The 13818-nt window shown below is 43.3% G+C and overlaps 1 protein-coding gene and 1 long non-coding RNA gene across 2 annotated transcripts in view; both read left to right on the top strand.

Moving 5' to 3' along the window:
* LOC110400764 overlaps positions 1-4282 on the top strand; it is a 34874-nt gene extending 30592 nt beyond the window's left edge. The window contains exon 5 of the long non-coding RNA XR_002440060.1: positions 2390-4282. This is a non-coding gene — a long non-coding RNA (uncharacterized LOC110400764). The remainder of the gene's footprint in view (positions 1-2389) is intronic.
* Positions 4438-13234, top strand: TMEM179 (transmembrane protein 179). Its single transcript, XM_021402754.1, has 4 exons — positions 4438-4780; positions 8325-8462; positions 9683-9761; positions 11350-13234. The coding sequence occupies exons 1-4, from the start codon at positions 4479-4481 to the stop codon at positions 11527-11529; spliced, it is 699 nt and encodes a 232-aa protein (XP_021258429.1). The 5' UTR covers positions 4438-4478; the 3' UTR covers positions 11530-13234.

Raw genomic sequence — 13818 nt, 5'->3', positions numbered from 1 at the left:
TCCTCTCCTCTCCTCTCCTCTCCTCTCCTCTCCTCCCTTTTTCTTTTTTCAGTTTATATTTTAGCCACACTCTAGTGTTTCCCATTTCAGAACAAGAGCAGAGTTGAATATGTTTGTTTTTCTTTGTGTATCAAAATACAGAGGCTATGGCATATGGACACATTAATGACATTCAGTTACTTCCTGATAACTGCTCCATTAATGCTTGTCAACATGGCACCTTCTGGGCCCATAACCTCCATGCAGACAAGACAGCTATCCGAGTGAAATGGAGGCACTTAAAGAACTATTTGCACAAAAAAAAAAAAAAAAAAAAAGCACAATGTCAAGATGTTCCCAGATGAGATGCCCTGAGAGATTCATGGCGCTGTAGTAGCTGTGAAGAAATGCAGATGTGACAGGCGGCTGGCAGTTGGCTTTGTCTATAATCCCTCTGAACTAGTGGCAGTCACCTTCTTGAAGACAGTGATTACCATGAGTAACCTTTCCCAAAGAGTGGCACTTAGAGTAACCACTATCTGAGGATATGCAGGATGCCTGATCCTTTCTATTTGTCTCAGAGGACAAATATCATAGGTCAAGGCTTGTGGGAAAATAATAATGGATTAATATAATAATAAAACAGACCAGAGAGTCTGAATAAAATGGACTCCAGAGCCTGCAGGTGCTTTGCTGCATTTAATGGTCAAACTGCATTTTGCTAAAGCATTTGGTTAAAGGGACTGAGGCGGGCATTTGAGCTGAAGTAAATCAGGGAGAAGTTGCCTTCGGGTGACTGAAGGGCTGTCACAAAAGCAGCTATTTGGATTGTTGTACTCTGCCTAAAATATAGACATACTGCTCCCTGGGCATCCCTCTGCAGAGATATTGCTGTGACTGTATGCCTCCACTCAAAACAGCACATTGCTGGTATCAGGATGGTAGCCCCTTCTTAAACATGTAGCCATTATTTTTCTCAGACCACAAAAATAATATATCCATGGTAAAGCAAATATATAAATAAAGTTTCTCACAACAATATTTTTGCCTGAATAATTACTTCCTCAGCAAATTTTCCCATAATAAAACATGTCCTAATGAGCTACCAGGAGGAGAGGAAGTTCATCACTTAAATATCAGCTCGAGAGCACTGCTCATGTCAGATGGAATAATTAATGACTTGAGAGGGAGCATGGAGCAGCAGTCAGAACCACTGTCCCTATCTGTCATTCTGCAGCAGCCCAACTCTTACAGTGTTACTTGAGCCACAGAGGATGAGCCTGATGCCTGGAAGGAGATATGGGGATGAAGGGAATGCAGGTAAAATCTAGTACATCTGATCTTGATGCACCCAGGCTGGTTTTCTACTTGTCACAGAGATGGAAATCATAGAATCAAAGAATTGTTTGAGTTGGAAGGGACCTTTAAATGTCATCTGGTCCAACCCCCATGCAATGAACAGGGACACCCACAGCTCGACCAGGTGCTCAGAGCCCCATCCAGCCTGACTTTGGGTGTCTGCAGGGATGGGGCAAACACCACCTCTCTGGGAAACCTGTGCCAGTGCCTCACCACCCTTATCAAAGGAAACTTTTTCCTTGTATTCAGTCTGAATCTCCCCTCTTTTAGTTTGAAACCTTTTCACATTGTCCTATCACAACAGACTCTGTTAAATAGTCTGTCCCTGTCTTTGCTGAACCTCATGAGGTTCTTCTGGGCCCACTGCTCTAGCCTGTCTAGGTTGCTCTGGATGATACCCCATCCCTCAGATGTGTTGACTGCACCACACAGCTTGGTGTCATACACAAACTTGCTGCAGGTACACTCAATCCCACTGTCAGTGTCATTGATGAAGATGTTAAAGAGCATTGGTTCCGGTGCTGACCCCTGAGGGACATCACCCATCACTGATCTCCATCCAAACAGTGATTAATTGACCACCACTCTCTGAGTGCAATCTCACCAGTAATAATAGCAGCAGCCATTGATCTCACAGCCTGTTTTGTTGTTATGACCAGTGTTCCCTATATGGGTGGCAATGCTAAAACAGCAGACTATTAATGTCAGCCAAGGCAATGAGAACCTGAAATGGCCATAGTGGGTGAGACCAAAGGACCGCCTTGCTTGGGATTCTGTCTATTTCTGGCCTCTTCAGTGTCCTACAATGAGCACCACAGATTCATTATGTGCTGTATGAAAAATGCATATCTTTTCCTCTCTTTTAAAATTTCTGATCAGTTTATTTGCTGTACTTCAGTACATGTGAAACAAGAAGGAATGAATGATTATTCACCTTGTCTTGTGCCTTCCTTCCTTAATTGCCCCATTTTAAGGACACAAAGCCTATTTAAGTCTTCTTTATAAAACACTATCACATTTATAACACTATTGTCTTTTTTTTTTTTTTCAGGATTTACATGAAAGGAAGAGTATGAGGGATTGAGGCAGCTGCCAAATGGGTGTCAGGTGACAAGTTTGATTTCCACCCCTGTGTGCGCTCCGCTATGTGGCTGGTCCAGCTGACCAAGCACTGTGCTTCAGTGGCTGTCAGCCTCCTACAAGCAGCTGTGTTTTACATGTCTGTTAACGTTTGCAAATGTCTAGCTGCATTTTCTGAAACTCCCCATTAAATGTTAGCTTGAGTGTGTTGATCAGGAAGGACAACTCTACGTGGTTTGCAAGCGACCCTCATGTTTCACCCCTGCAGCAGAGCCCTATGGTTGCTGGTGCTGAGATTTGAGCACTGGGCTTGCCAGAGGCAAAGTGCCCTTGGCATCTGCTGGCCCCTTCTGTGGGTTCCACTGCAAGCAATAATTGAGCTTTTATGTTGCTGTTGACCTCCCAAGTTAAATTCAGGCAACATTATCTGGCAAATCTGATGTGTCAAGTTTCAAAGAAAACAGTTTTCCAGCTCAGTCCAGGTCTGATTTTCTTCCAGATAAAGAGCAAAACCCTTTGGGAACCCAGTGCTGCCTGGAATTAAGGTTAAGAGCAATAAACTTTCCTCTTTACTACCAGACTGAAATATCAGCAAAATCTTTTCTGCTAGGAGTGCATGTCTATCCCCCCAGGGTCAGGCCAGTGCTCTATAGCTCATCTTGCATAATTGCAATACAATTTTTGGTGATCAGGGTCGGGAAGGCATCTGAAAAATGGTCCGAAACATTTCATCAAACAGTGATACGACAGACAAAAGTTTTATTCCAGAAGCAAGTTCTGCACAAAAAAAAAACACCTTTCCTTGTATGGATAGAATAAGATTTCAAGAGTATTGGACATAAATTACAGTGAAGCTAGAATAATGTCCTCAGTAAGAATCTCACCAGCCTCTGCCCCAAGATCATGTTGTAACCTCTCCACAGCATGGAAAAATAAATACTTTCTGCCCAATGGAAACACAAGCATGAAATCCCATATGCAGTGTAATTGACTCTGCAGAGCACAGTGGGTCCCTGCCCCTGGGAATTGAGTAAGCAGTGACTGTCCCTGCCAAGTAAGTGTCTCTGCTGTGCCCAGAGCCAGGGCTGGTCTGATCTTGGCTTGATGTTCAGCTTGAGTGCAGGGCACCAAGTCTTAACAAAGGTTATCCCACTTACGGTGAGCCCTTGGTATGCCTTGTATTGGGGGTGACCAGTTGGGTCACCAAAAACACTCGATCTGTAGGTCCTGGGTGGGGATTTATACACCCTGACCCTTACTGCCATGTTGCTGGGCAGATGTTTGGGTTGAGGCACCCATGGCTTCAGCTGTGGATTTGGGGAAACAGAAATGGGACCCAAGAGATGATGGGACTCTGCCCCCACTGTGTGCTCTGGGGAGTTTCAAACACACTCTGGGGCAGGAATGCAGAGGTGGATGTTTGATGTCCACAGAGTGTTCCAGGAGTGTTTTAGTCATATTTTTAGAAAAAAAGGGCCAAATTCCACTGGGAGCCAGCAGCTAGGATGAGGCTGTTTTTTTGCAGTGGAGGAGGTGTGTCACAGCCACCAGCACGGGTGACACAAGTGCCCTTTGTCACTGGGGGAACACTGAGAGCCCAGGTGGTACCCAGCCCTGCTGGGGAGGCACTGACTAATTTAACCCCCCGGGCACCGGGGCACACCAGCTGCCAGATTCTCCCGAGGAAGAGGGATTACCTACAAGGGCTCTCTTTCCCAGCACAAGTCCTGAAGTCATCAGCATTCAGGCAGCGGGGATAGCTCCGGCCACAGCAGCGTGGTGCTGGAAGAGGCACTGCATCTCATTGCATTGCACTGCGCATCCTCCCTCCCCACCCCCTACTGCTGCAGGCTTCCTCCCTGCATCCCTCCATCCTTCCTCCCCCCTCCTCCCTGCATCGCTCCCCCTCAGCATCCTCCTTCCTGCATCTCTCCTTCCTGCATCCCTCCTTCCTGCATCCCTCCTTCCTGCATCCCTCCTTCCTGCATCCCTCCCTCTGCCATCCCTCCCTCCCACATCCCTCCCTCCATCCCTCCCTCTGCCTGTGAGGAGCTGCAGACATGGCTCTTAGCAATTTCCTCTTTGCTCAGTGCATCTGCTACTTCCTGGCCTTCCTCTTCAGCTTCATCGTAGTGGTGCCGCTGTCTGAGAATGGCAACGACTTCCATGGCCGATGCTTGCTCTTCACCGAGGGCATGTGGCTCAATGCCAACCTGACCGTGGAGCGGCAGCGCTTCACCGTGCAGGAGTGGGGGCCCGAGGCCGCCTGCCGCTTCAGCATCTTCACCGGGCTCCTCTCCTTGCTGCTGGCTACAGTGCAGGCCTGGCGGACACTCTTCTTCCTCTGCAAAGGGCACGAGGAGTAAGTACCCCTGGGGAGGGCAGGGGTGCATGGGGACCAAGTGCTGGGCTTTGCACCATCTACTGCCCTGCCAAAGAAATTTTGGGTGAGGTGGTGCCTTGCCTGCACACACACCCCACATGTGCCCAAAGGGGGCACCTGTGCACAGGGCCCCCTCTGGAGGATGCTCCTACACAGGGGTTTGGGGCGGGGGACAGATTTATTGCTGTCCTTTGGCAACTGAGTGCAGCATTTGGCCATGCCAACCATGGTGGGCATGAAGGGTGCTACAGGGGATGGGGTGATGCTGGAGGGTACCACCTGCCTTGGTCCCACTGCACATCTGCGCAGGAGGACTTCCCCAGACCTACACCGGATATGTGATAAATCTCAAAGCAATGTGTCTGTGTCTGTGGAGGGAAGGAGGGAGAAGTAGGTTGTTCCATTGTTATTTTTATTCTGCTTTTCTTGTGGACATGGCAACTATTGCAGAGAGCAGCTATCGCTTGGTTACGACAGGAGAGCAGAGCTGAGCACTGTGCAGCAGCACGGCTGCTCTGGTGGTTGGTTTCTCTTTTCAGACAAACTGAAGTGCACCAGGCCTTGCAGGAGGAGTAGGGCCCAGTGGTCCAGGCAGCAGATCAGCAGTGCTGTGCTCAGTGCTTGGCTCTCTGGTTCCTGTCTTACCACCTTTGATACAGCCCTTGGCACAGGTCACCCAGCTGGTGGGTGCTATGGGGTACTCAAGCATCCAATTGCATGGAGGAGGGAAGGCAGGAGAACACACTGGTGGCTGGCTGAACTAGGAAAACCATTTTTGTTTACCACAGTAAGGGTAAAGTGCAGAGCAGAAACTTATTTCCATGTAAAAACTTACCTTAAAAGAGTTTAGTATAATCATGGACTTAGTATATTTGAATTCATTTTCCTCAGGTCATCACATACCTATTGAGTAGTAGTTGAATCCAGACACATTTTTTCAGCTTTACAGTTCAGAACTGGATTTCTGAGGGGAAGAAACTAGCAGTAGAACCCCTACAATAGTGAAATGTATAGCTGACGTTTGGCCTGCTCCCAAATGTGTGTATTTAATCCTAAACAGATGGGCGGGCCTCTGGAGACTGTCACTTCAGAAGCTGCATTCAGGTTCCTTCGGGCTGAGCAGCAGCCTCTGTGTAACACTGCTCACATTGTGCTTCAGATAATTAGGACTGCTAACAACCCTTCTCAGAAGGTCTGAGCACCCCTTGCCTGAGGGGCAGGCTGTGCACAGTGGCCTGCAGGACAGGAAAGCCATGCGCTGGCTGTCAGCTGTGCTCTGGACCTGGGACCATTCAATGCAACTGAAAGGCAGAGGTCCAACTCAGACACTTCACAGACAGGGTTGCAAAGTGACTTCTACCTTGAGTGTAAGCATTTACCATTACAGGGAATCCACTCAAACTGGAATGTGTAGCTGTAATTCTGATGTAAGCAGAAAAATAGGTGAAGCAGAGAGGCAGAGCTTCCCATCTCTCTGCCAGAATGCCCTGACCTGAGAAATCTTCATGCATGGCTATGATGATGGTGATGGTGATGGTGGTGATGATGATGATGATGGCTTTCCCAGTACAAATCAATTACAGCACTGAGCTCTGCTTTGTTCAGAAAGACACATTCTGGACCTTGGCACCTCCTCTGTGCTGAAGGGTAGCAAACAGAGTGACAACCATTCCTTTTCTAGAGCTCTTACTAGTTCTAGTGTCAACCCTGGCTTTATTCAGTGTACAACCCCAGTCTTTTCTGTCTCTCAGGCCAGCACGCTGTACTGAGGTGCACACAGTGGATATAAACTTAGTGACACTTGAAACCTATGTTAGATATGAAACCAGGACAGTGACAACATGCAAAACTGTGGCATGCCCATACCAGCTCCATCTGCTATATGAATGAGCCTAGCACTTTGCAGCAATGAGGTGGTCTATTGTAAGTCCTGTGAAGCTGAAGGTGAAGAATGAGATTCATGTAAACATTCATCTAGAAGTCATGTATCCCAGCAGCAAGCTCACCCTACTATCTGTAAGAGCGCATTTGAAACATGACTGATGTCACTTCTTTTGTATTAGTGCTGGGACGGGATGACTGCCTTTTTGAGAGAACCTAGGCAACTCCTTCAAAACTCCTATTAATCCAGGACCAAACATCCCAGATCAGCTGATAAATGCTGCCTCAACTCATTTAAAGAAGTCCTTATGAGGCCACATACGTCTTACCTGTAAGATGTACCTGCAATCTGTAGAATCACAGAATGGCTTGGGTTACAGGACACCTCAAAGGCCATCTAGTTCCACCCCCACTATGCTGTGGGCAGGGTTGCCCATCAGAAATGAAGATGAACCAGCCCAGAACATTCCTAGGATTCAACCACAAACTCAAAAAAAAACCAAAAAAAAAACAAAAAAACAAACAAACAAACAAAAAAAACCCAATCACCTTTTAATTTAATGAGAAGCCAGGGAAAATTAATGACCATTATTATTATTATCATTCTCTGGAGTGAGTGGACTCCTTCTATCCCCAGCATAACAAAAGGGGCAATGGTGAGCAATGTGTCATATTCATTCTTATTGAATCGAATACTCTTTCCTCCTGGAGCTGCTAGTCTTTCTGCAACCTAGAACAGCTGTTCAGTTCTTTGATAGTGAGACTTTGTAAATGCCATCTAGAGCAGCTTCAAGCAGCAATGGGCTTGGTCAGAAGAATGAGAAAAGGGTTAAAAGGTTTTCATTAACTAGAATTAAAGAGGAGAGTTAGGTAGCAAAGTGTTCCTCTTTCAGTGAATCCCAATCATGAGGAAGACTACATCATGAGGCTGGAAGATGGGTGGGCAATTCCTTGTGGCACCACAGTGAGCATCTTCATACCCCCTGGCACAAGCCTAGAGCAGGCCCTGGTTGCACAGACTAATGGGGTTGGTGTAAGCTAACATCTGGCTGGCAAAAATTATGTATTGACATTGAAGCTAGAGATATCCCAGGAGAAGCTCTCCTGCTCTGCAAATTGCCCATAAAACTGAGATTCGTGTCCTATGATACCAGTACCTTGTGTTACATTGCTTAAAATGATTATAGCTATCAGTATGTGTTGTTTTATTTTTATTTTTAGTTTCCCTCTCCTAGGCAATTTTTGTCCCAATTATCATTTTGGTCATGAAATAATTTAAGCTCCAGTTGCTGCATAATTTGAGCTAATGGCATTTATTTTAACAATGGTGATTTTCATCATTACAGCTAATGAAGGCCATTCTGTGTATGAACAATTGCCATTTAGTATTTATGATTTAGAGCCACATCCTCTTATGGAAAAAGAATAAATAAAATCAAAGTCAAAGAAGCTTAAAAATGAGGATAATCTGACTCAAAATCATAATCCATAGATTTTCAGTGTATTAGGTGGTCTTAATTAAAGCATAAGCGTTTCAAATGGAAACTGATATCTTCTTTGCCTGCTGTATGCTGCTTAGAAAGACTGCTGATGTTGTGTTTCAGCTGTTTATGAGTTACATTTTTCTTCCCTTTTATTACAGCTCTTTCTTTTATGCCTTCCTGAATCTGCTGATCAGCGCCTTTGTGGTGTTTATCACGTTTATTGCTAGCACTATAGTGAGTGTAGGATTTAACATGTGGTGTGATGCAATTACTGAAAAAGGAAGCATGCCAAATAGGTTAGTATTAAAGAATACATTTTCTTCTTTTTATTTTTTTGTATATGCACAAATAAACAGTGTTGGTACAAACTGTAGTTATTACATGCAAGGTAATCAAAGGGAAAAATATGGAACTCCAGATTCATTTCATTTGGAACAAAACTAGAAAACCAAAGTTTTTTGCTTTTAGTTCCCCACAAAACAAAGTATGGTTTCCATGATGTTTCATGGTCTCTTTAAGAGTCATAAACACATGCAAAAGAAAATCAAAAGTTTTCATTTACGAAGGAGATCTGGATTTGGAAATGCTTGGTGAAGCAGGGAGTGTGATACTGTGAGTAGGGCAGGGGACTGGGAGTCAGGGTCCTGACAATAAAAAGAAAGAAAAAGGTGACATTTTATGTCATATGATATTGAATAAGTACACTACTTAAAGCATACATTAATGTTGCACATTGTCATATGTTGTAAAATGCCATAGTAAATGTTCTGTTTAGGGCTGCAACGATCAATCGAATTATTCGAATATTCGGTTAAAAATTCAATTACAAAAAGCGCCTAATCGAATATTCGGATAAGAAACCAAGATGACCGACAGCACTGAAAAGGACAGAGAAGAGGCTGCAGAAATCAACCAAGAGATAGAAAGACAACCTCCAAATTCTGGGATTTTTTTTTCACACCAGTAGAAGTCCAAGTTATTTGTAAAATCTGTAGGCAGCCTCTATCCTACCTTCAGAGTACCGTCTCCTTGCTGGAGCATCTGAAACAAAAACACCCATACAATCCCTTCTTCTGAGGCTTTCCCTGATGATGTCAAAAGGTAATGGAGGCTCATACACTTTGTTTCATTGAGGGGTGAAGCAAGTGAGTTGGGCTGATGCCAGATATGTATAATTGGGAGGCTCTTGGGGAGTGGGAGAAGAGGGTTTTAAGTATAGTGTTCTCATGATAGCTATTACTGTTCCATTTTGTGGAAGATTGGTGTTATCACTTACATAATTACACATTGTTTTTTAAAAGAAAGTATTTACATGCTTCTCTTACCCTAGTTTTAGAGAAGATTGGCAAGCAACCTAGTTACTCCAACAACTTATAAATCTTCTCATAGAATGTGTCATTGTGACTGCTGGAAACACTTAGATGTTTCTTTGTTCTGTGTTTGATTTGCCTGTTTGGAAATTCTGAAATAACTTACTTTCTTCCTCCCCCCACCCTCAAATGCTTTCCTTGGATAGCTGTGAAGAATTACAGGATATAGATCTTGAACTGAACTTGGAAAACTCTGCTTTCTATGACCAGTTTGCTATTGCACAGGTAGGTCAGACTAGGTCACAGTTCTATTCCAGTTCATTTACCATTGGCACATTGATCTGGGATTGCTGGAGCTGAACTGCAGTCCTCTGAAATCGATGGGAATGTTTCCACTGACTTCAGCGAGTGCTGAATTAGCATGATTGTGAATGGGAACATTTGCATTTTATATTCAAAACAGACAGTTTTGAATGCAGGTATGTCAAAATCTGACTCTTACATCATGGAAAATCTATTGTTTCTGCAAAGGATGAGCTCTGCAAAGGCTGCAATGCACTGGTGCCCTGGATCTCTACACTGCTGTCAGGAATGAAAACCAAATCAGAATGCCTGACCTGCACAGACTGTGGGGCTGTGAGCTTTCTCTTTGTCAGAGATATCCTGAACACTGAATTTGGCTAAACCCATGTAGATACCTTCATAACAAATACATTGAAGTGACCACAGCAGCATTAGACATTTGAATATATCTCATTAAGGACATGGTGCTTAGGAAATGAATGGAAAGCTTCCAAGTCTCCGTATTTGGTCACATAAACCCAGATGAACATCTTCTTGTTCCCAAGTCTTGTCGAATAATTCAAAAATATTTTTTACTCATGAACTGAGATAATGGTAAGAATGAACAGAAGTACTTAGGAGATATTCTAAAGTACATAAGACATATAGGCTCATAAACCCCCATTCACATAGTCATGGCCCTTGTTTATCTAAATTGGCTCTCAGAATAAACAGCTGTCCTGCTGTCTAGAAGTATTCAAATTGTTACTTTTCTTAAAAATAAAAACTGCAATATGTCAAAGCTGAAATACAAGGACTCAGTCAACTTGTTGTTGTCTTGTTTTGTTTTTGTTGAAGGCATAATGAAATTAAAATGGAATTTCTTCCAGAAAACATTACTACAAATGAGCATCCTCTGAGATAGGGAAGGCCAACAGTCAAGTGCCTGAACCAGTAAAACTGTAATTATTTCCACAGTTAAACAAGAGAGACTAAGTTGGTTCTTATTGCAGATCTGAGGGTTTAAGACCAGGTTTCATATTCCATGTATATATGAGCCATCAGGCACTAGGGTGTGTTGGATGAAGTTTATCTTTCTCTCTGGGTTTATGCTACTGTAAACCAATTACCCCAGAATGTAACCGTTCAATTGGTAGTATTTTCTCAACAACATTCTGAATAGAAATGCCTTAAAATTTGTACTTCTCCAGGGATAGCGTGATGTCCAAAGGACTCAGGAAGAAAGTTTTGGAAAAAGTATTAAAGCATATGATAACCAAAGAGAAATAATCCCAAGAATTTTGAAACAGCCAGAATGTCACACACTTGGGAAGCTGCATGTGGATTATACAGAATTCTTCATTGTTGTACTTAGTATGTTTTTGTTTCAGTTTTCCTAGTACATATAGTTTATTTCCTTTTAAGCTGAGAATAACTAGGCAGGATTGAGGAGCAGTAGGGCCAGAACCTCACAAAGAATAACTTTTAGTGACTCCATGGTCTTTGGTCTGGGTGAGATTTTGATCTTGGATGGTTGATTTTGTCTTTACGAAACACTATTGACATCCATATAATTTCTTTTATTCTTTAGTTTGGTCTGTGGGCTGCCTGGCTGACTTGGCTGGGAATCACCATTCTGGCTTTCCTGAAGGTGTATCACAACTACAGACAAGAGGACCTGCTAGACAGTCTGATCCACGAGAAGGAGTTGTTGTTAGGAAGATCCTCTTCACGAACCTCTTTGCAAGATGAGAAAAGTGCCATGATCTAAAGTGTAAGCAAACTTCCAGGGCAGGATCTAGTATTTATTATTCAATAGTTCAAGATGATGTTGAGTCAGAGTATTGAGTGTGTGAGATCTTTTCTTTCCTGAAAAAGGATGTACTTGTCAATCACTCGCTTCCTCAATGAAAAATTCTTGGCAGAAGTATTTATGTTAGGATACAGAGAACAAACTGCCACGTGTGCCTTTGGCGCAGCAAAATTTCTGTCCTGCACAGGCAGGGAGCAGCACAGCCTGTAATCCGCTGTTGCTAGCAGAGCTCCTGTATGCTATTGCTGCCTTTTGTGTCAGTGGCCATTTCTGAGCACCATGCTGGCAAAAGCGGGCTACAGAGTCTAGGCTATTCCTCCAAACTATTCTGCAACAACAGCTGTAACCGGAGCTGTGTCCAGGCCCTCTTCTCTCTGTCTCTTCCCTTTTGACAGTAAATCTGTCCCATTCTCACTTTATTCTGAGCAACTGCAGCTCTGGTCCAGGTCCAGGCTATTGCTGTCTCTGTTTTTGCTATGTGTGGACACCATGCTGTTGCTCCTGCTCTGATTTCAAGTTTGTTTAGAACATAAGACCTATGTTCCAGATGATAATTTATTATTAGACGGTTTTAATTACTTTCATGAAAATACAATATTATTACAGTGTCTGTAAAAAGCTGTGTGTCATTTCGAGGGGTGATGATGGTGATGAGTTGATGGCTGGGCTTGGTGACCTTAGAGATCTTTTCCAACCTTAATGTTTTTAAGAATGTTTGTGTTTTTGTTTCTTCTTAGATTTTGGCATGGCCATCATTTATTATGGCTTCTTGAAGCGTAGCTTAGCTAGCAATTCCTGAAGCTTGCATACAAAGAAATTAAGCCGAATTCATAGGATTAGTGCTCGTGCATTTGTAAAAGTAACTTGGTCCCTAATACTGTATGCTATTGAGTTCTGAATATTATAGTTTACTTGTTGTATTTATTTCATATAGAGTATGCAAAATTACCGTAAGCATTTGCATTGTAGGTATCACTATGTATCTATCAACATAGCAAAGAGCATGAACAGCTGAACTATTCTATAGGTAGCTCAGTGCTGAATGGGCCCATTCTCCACACTCCCAGGCAGGAGTTCCAGGGCTGACAAATTTTGATGTGAAAAGGGAGAACTGTTACTTTCACAAAGCTCACTAGTGATCCAGTTGTTGCTTTCAGTTTTGCTTAGCCAGCACTTCAATGAATGAGGTAGATAAGAAGTAGGTCCAATAATTAAGAAGAATGACTCAGATGAATGTGAGATTTGCATGGCAGAGAAAAAAAGTTGTGCTAGAATTAGGCAGTTATCCCCGTGTGCACAATGTACACAAGACCCTCATTCAGCAGAAAACTTCAGCAAGAAATTACGTTTCTAAGAGTACCCTGACACTGCCTGTGGCAGCTGAGCCTGAGTTGACACTGAATTTACTGCAACACAGGTGCAAATCATACCCATCTATACTGCCTGGTGGATAGGCCTGAGGAGAACTGGCTTCTACCATTTACTAGTGTCTTCTGGGACTGTCTGGTACTTAAAGTTAAGTACCTGTTTAAGTGGCTGAAACAGAATTTGAAGTCATAACAAATCTTGTCATTTTCAAAGATTTTACGGCATAAAATCTAACAGTACATTTAACAACCAAATTGTTCTCATAGGTTTAGGGGAAAAAAAAAAAAGCAAACGGCTGTGGGGTGTGAAGCAGTGAGCTGGCCCTGTGAATGTTGCTTATATACCTAGCTGGACATGGCTCCCTGTAGAGGAATCTTGTTTTTCAGTGTGATTTCCGCAGTCAAGAGAATGTAATTCCTTTAAAGCTTTACAGAGGTGGCTTTTTTTTTTTTTTTTTTTTGAGTTGTGAAGTTCCTAAAGAGGGAATCAGAGCTCAAGTTAGCTAATACCAATTTAAAATTCAAAGATTGGAACTATTGGAGTTTTTTTTTTTTCCTCAGTTGGTCTGTAGTGGAAATGCTAAGTCACAGCTTGAAACAGTGATTGAGCACCTGGTGGGAAGGCAGGGCCAACCCAGGGGAGCTCAGGTACATGCAATGCACCTGAGTGACTGGAAGGCATAGAGCCAGGATCCACCCCTTCCCAGAACTCATTTAAGGGTTGGCAGTGGAGGCAAGGGGAATTTGCTCAAGTTCTCTACGTTCCTGAGGCTTTTTGAAGGTAAGCAGATTTTTTCCTTTATTTCTGTGCCTATGGCTGTTACATTTTATGAAATCCTCACTTTTTGCAGCTTAGGACCTTGCTGCTCTGCTGCCATTG

Source organism: Numida meleagris, chromosome 6, assembly GCF_002078875.1.
Source record: "Numida meleagris isolate 19003 breed g44 Domestic line chromosome 6, NumMel1.0, whole genome shotgun sequence".
NCBI lineage: Eukaryota > Metazoa > Chordata > Aves > Galliformes > Numididae > Numida > Numida meleagris.
The sequence above is the reverse complement of the archived record's forward strand: the minus strand, read 5'-3'. Positions and strand labels throughout refer to the sequence as shown.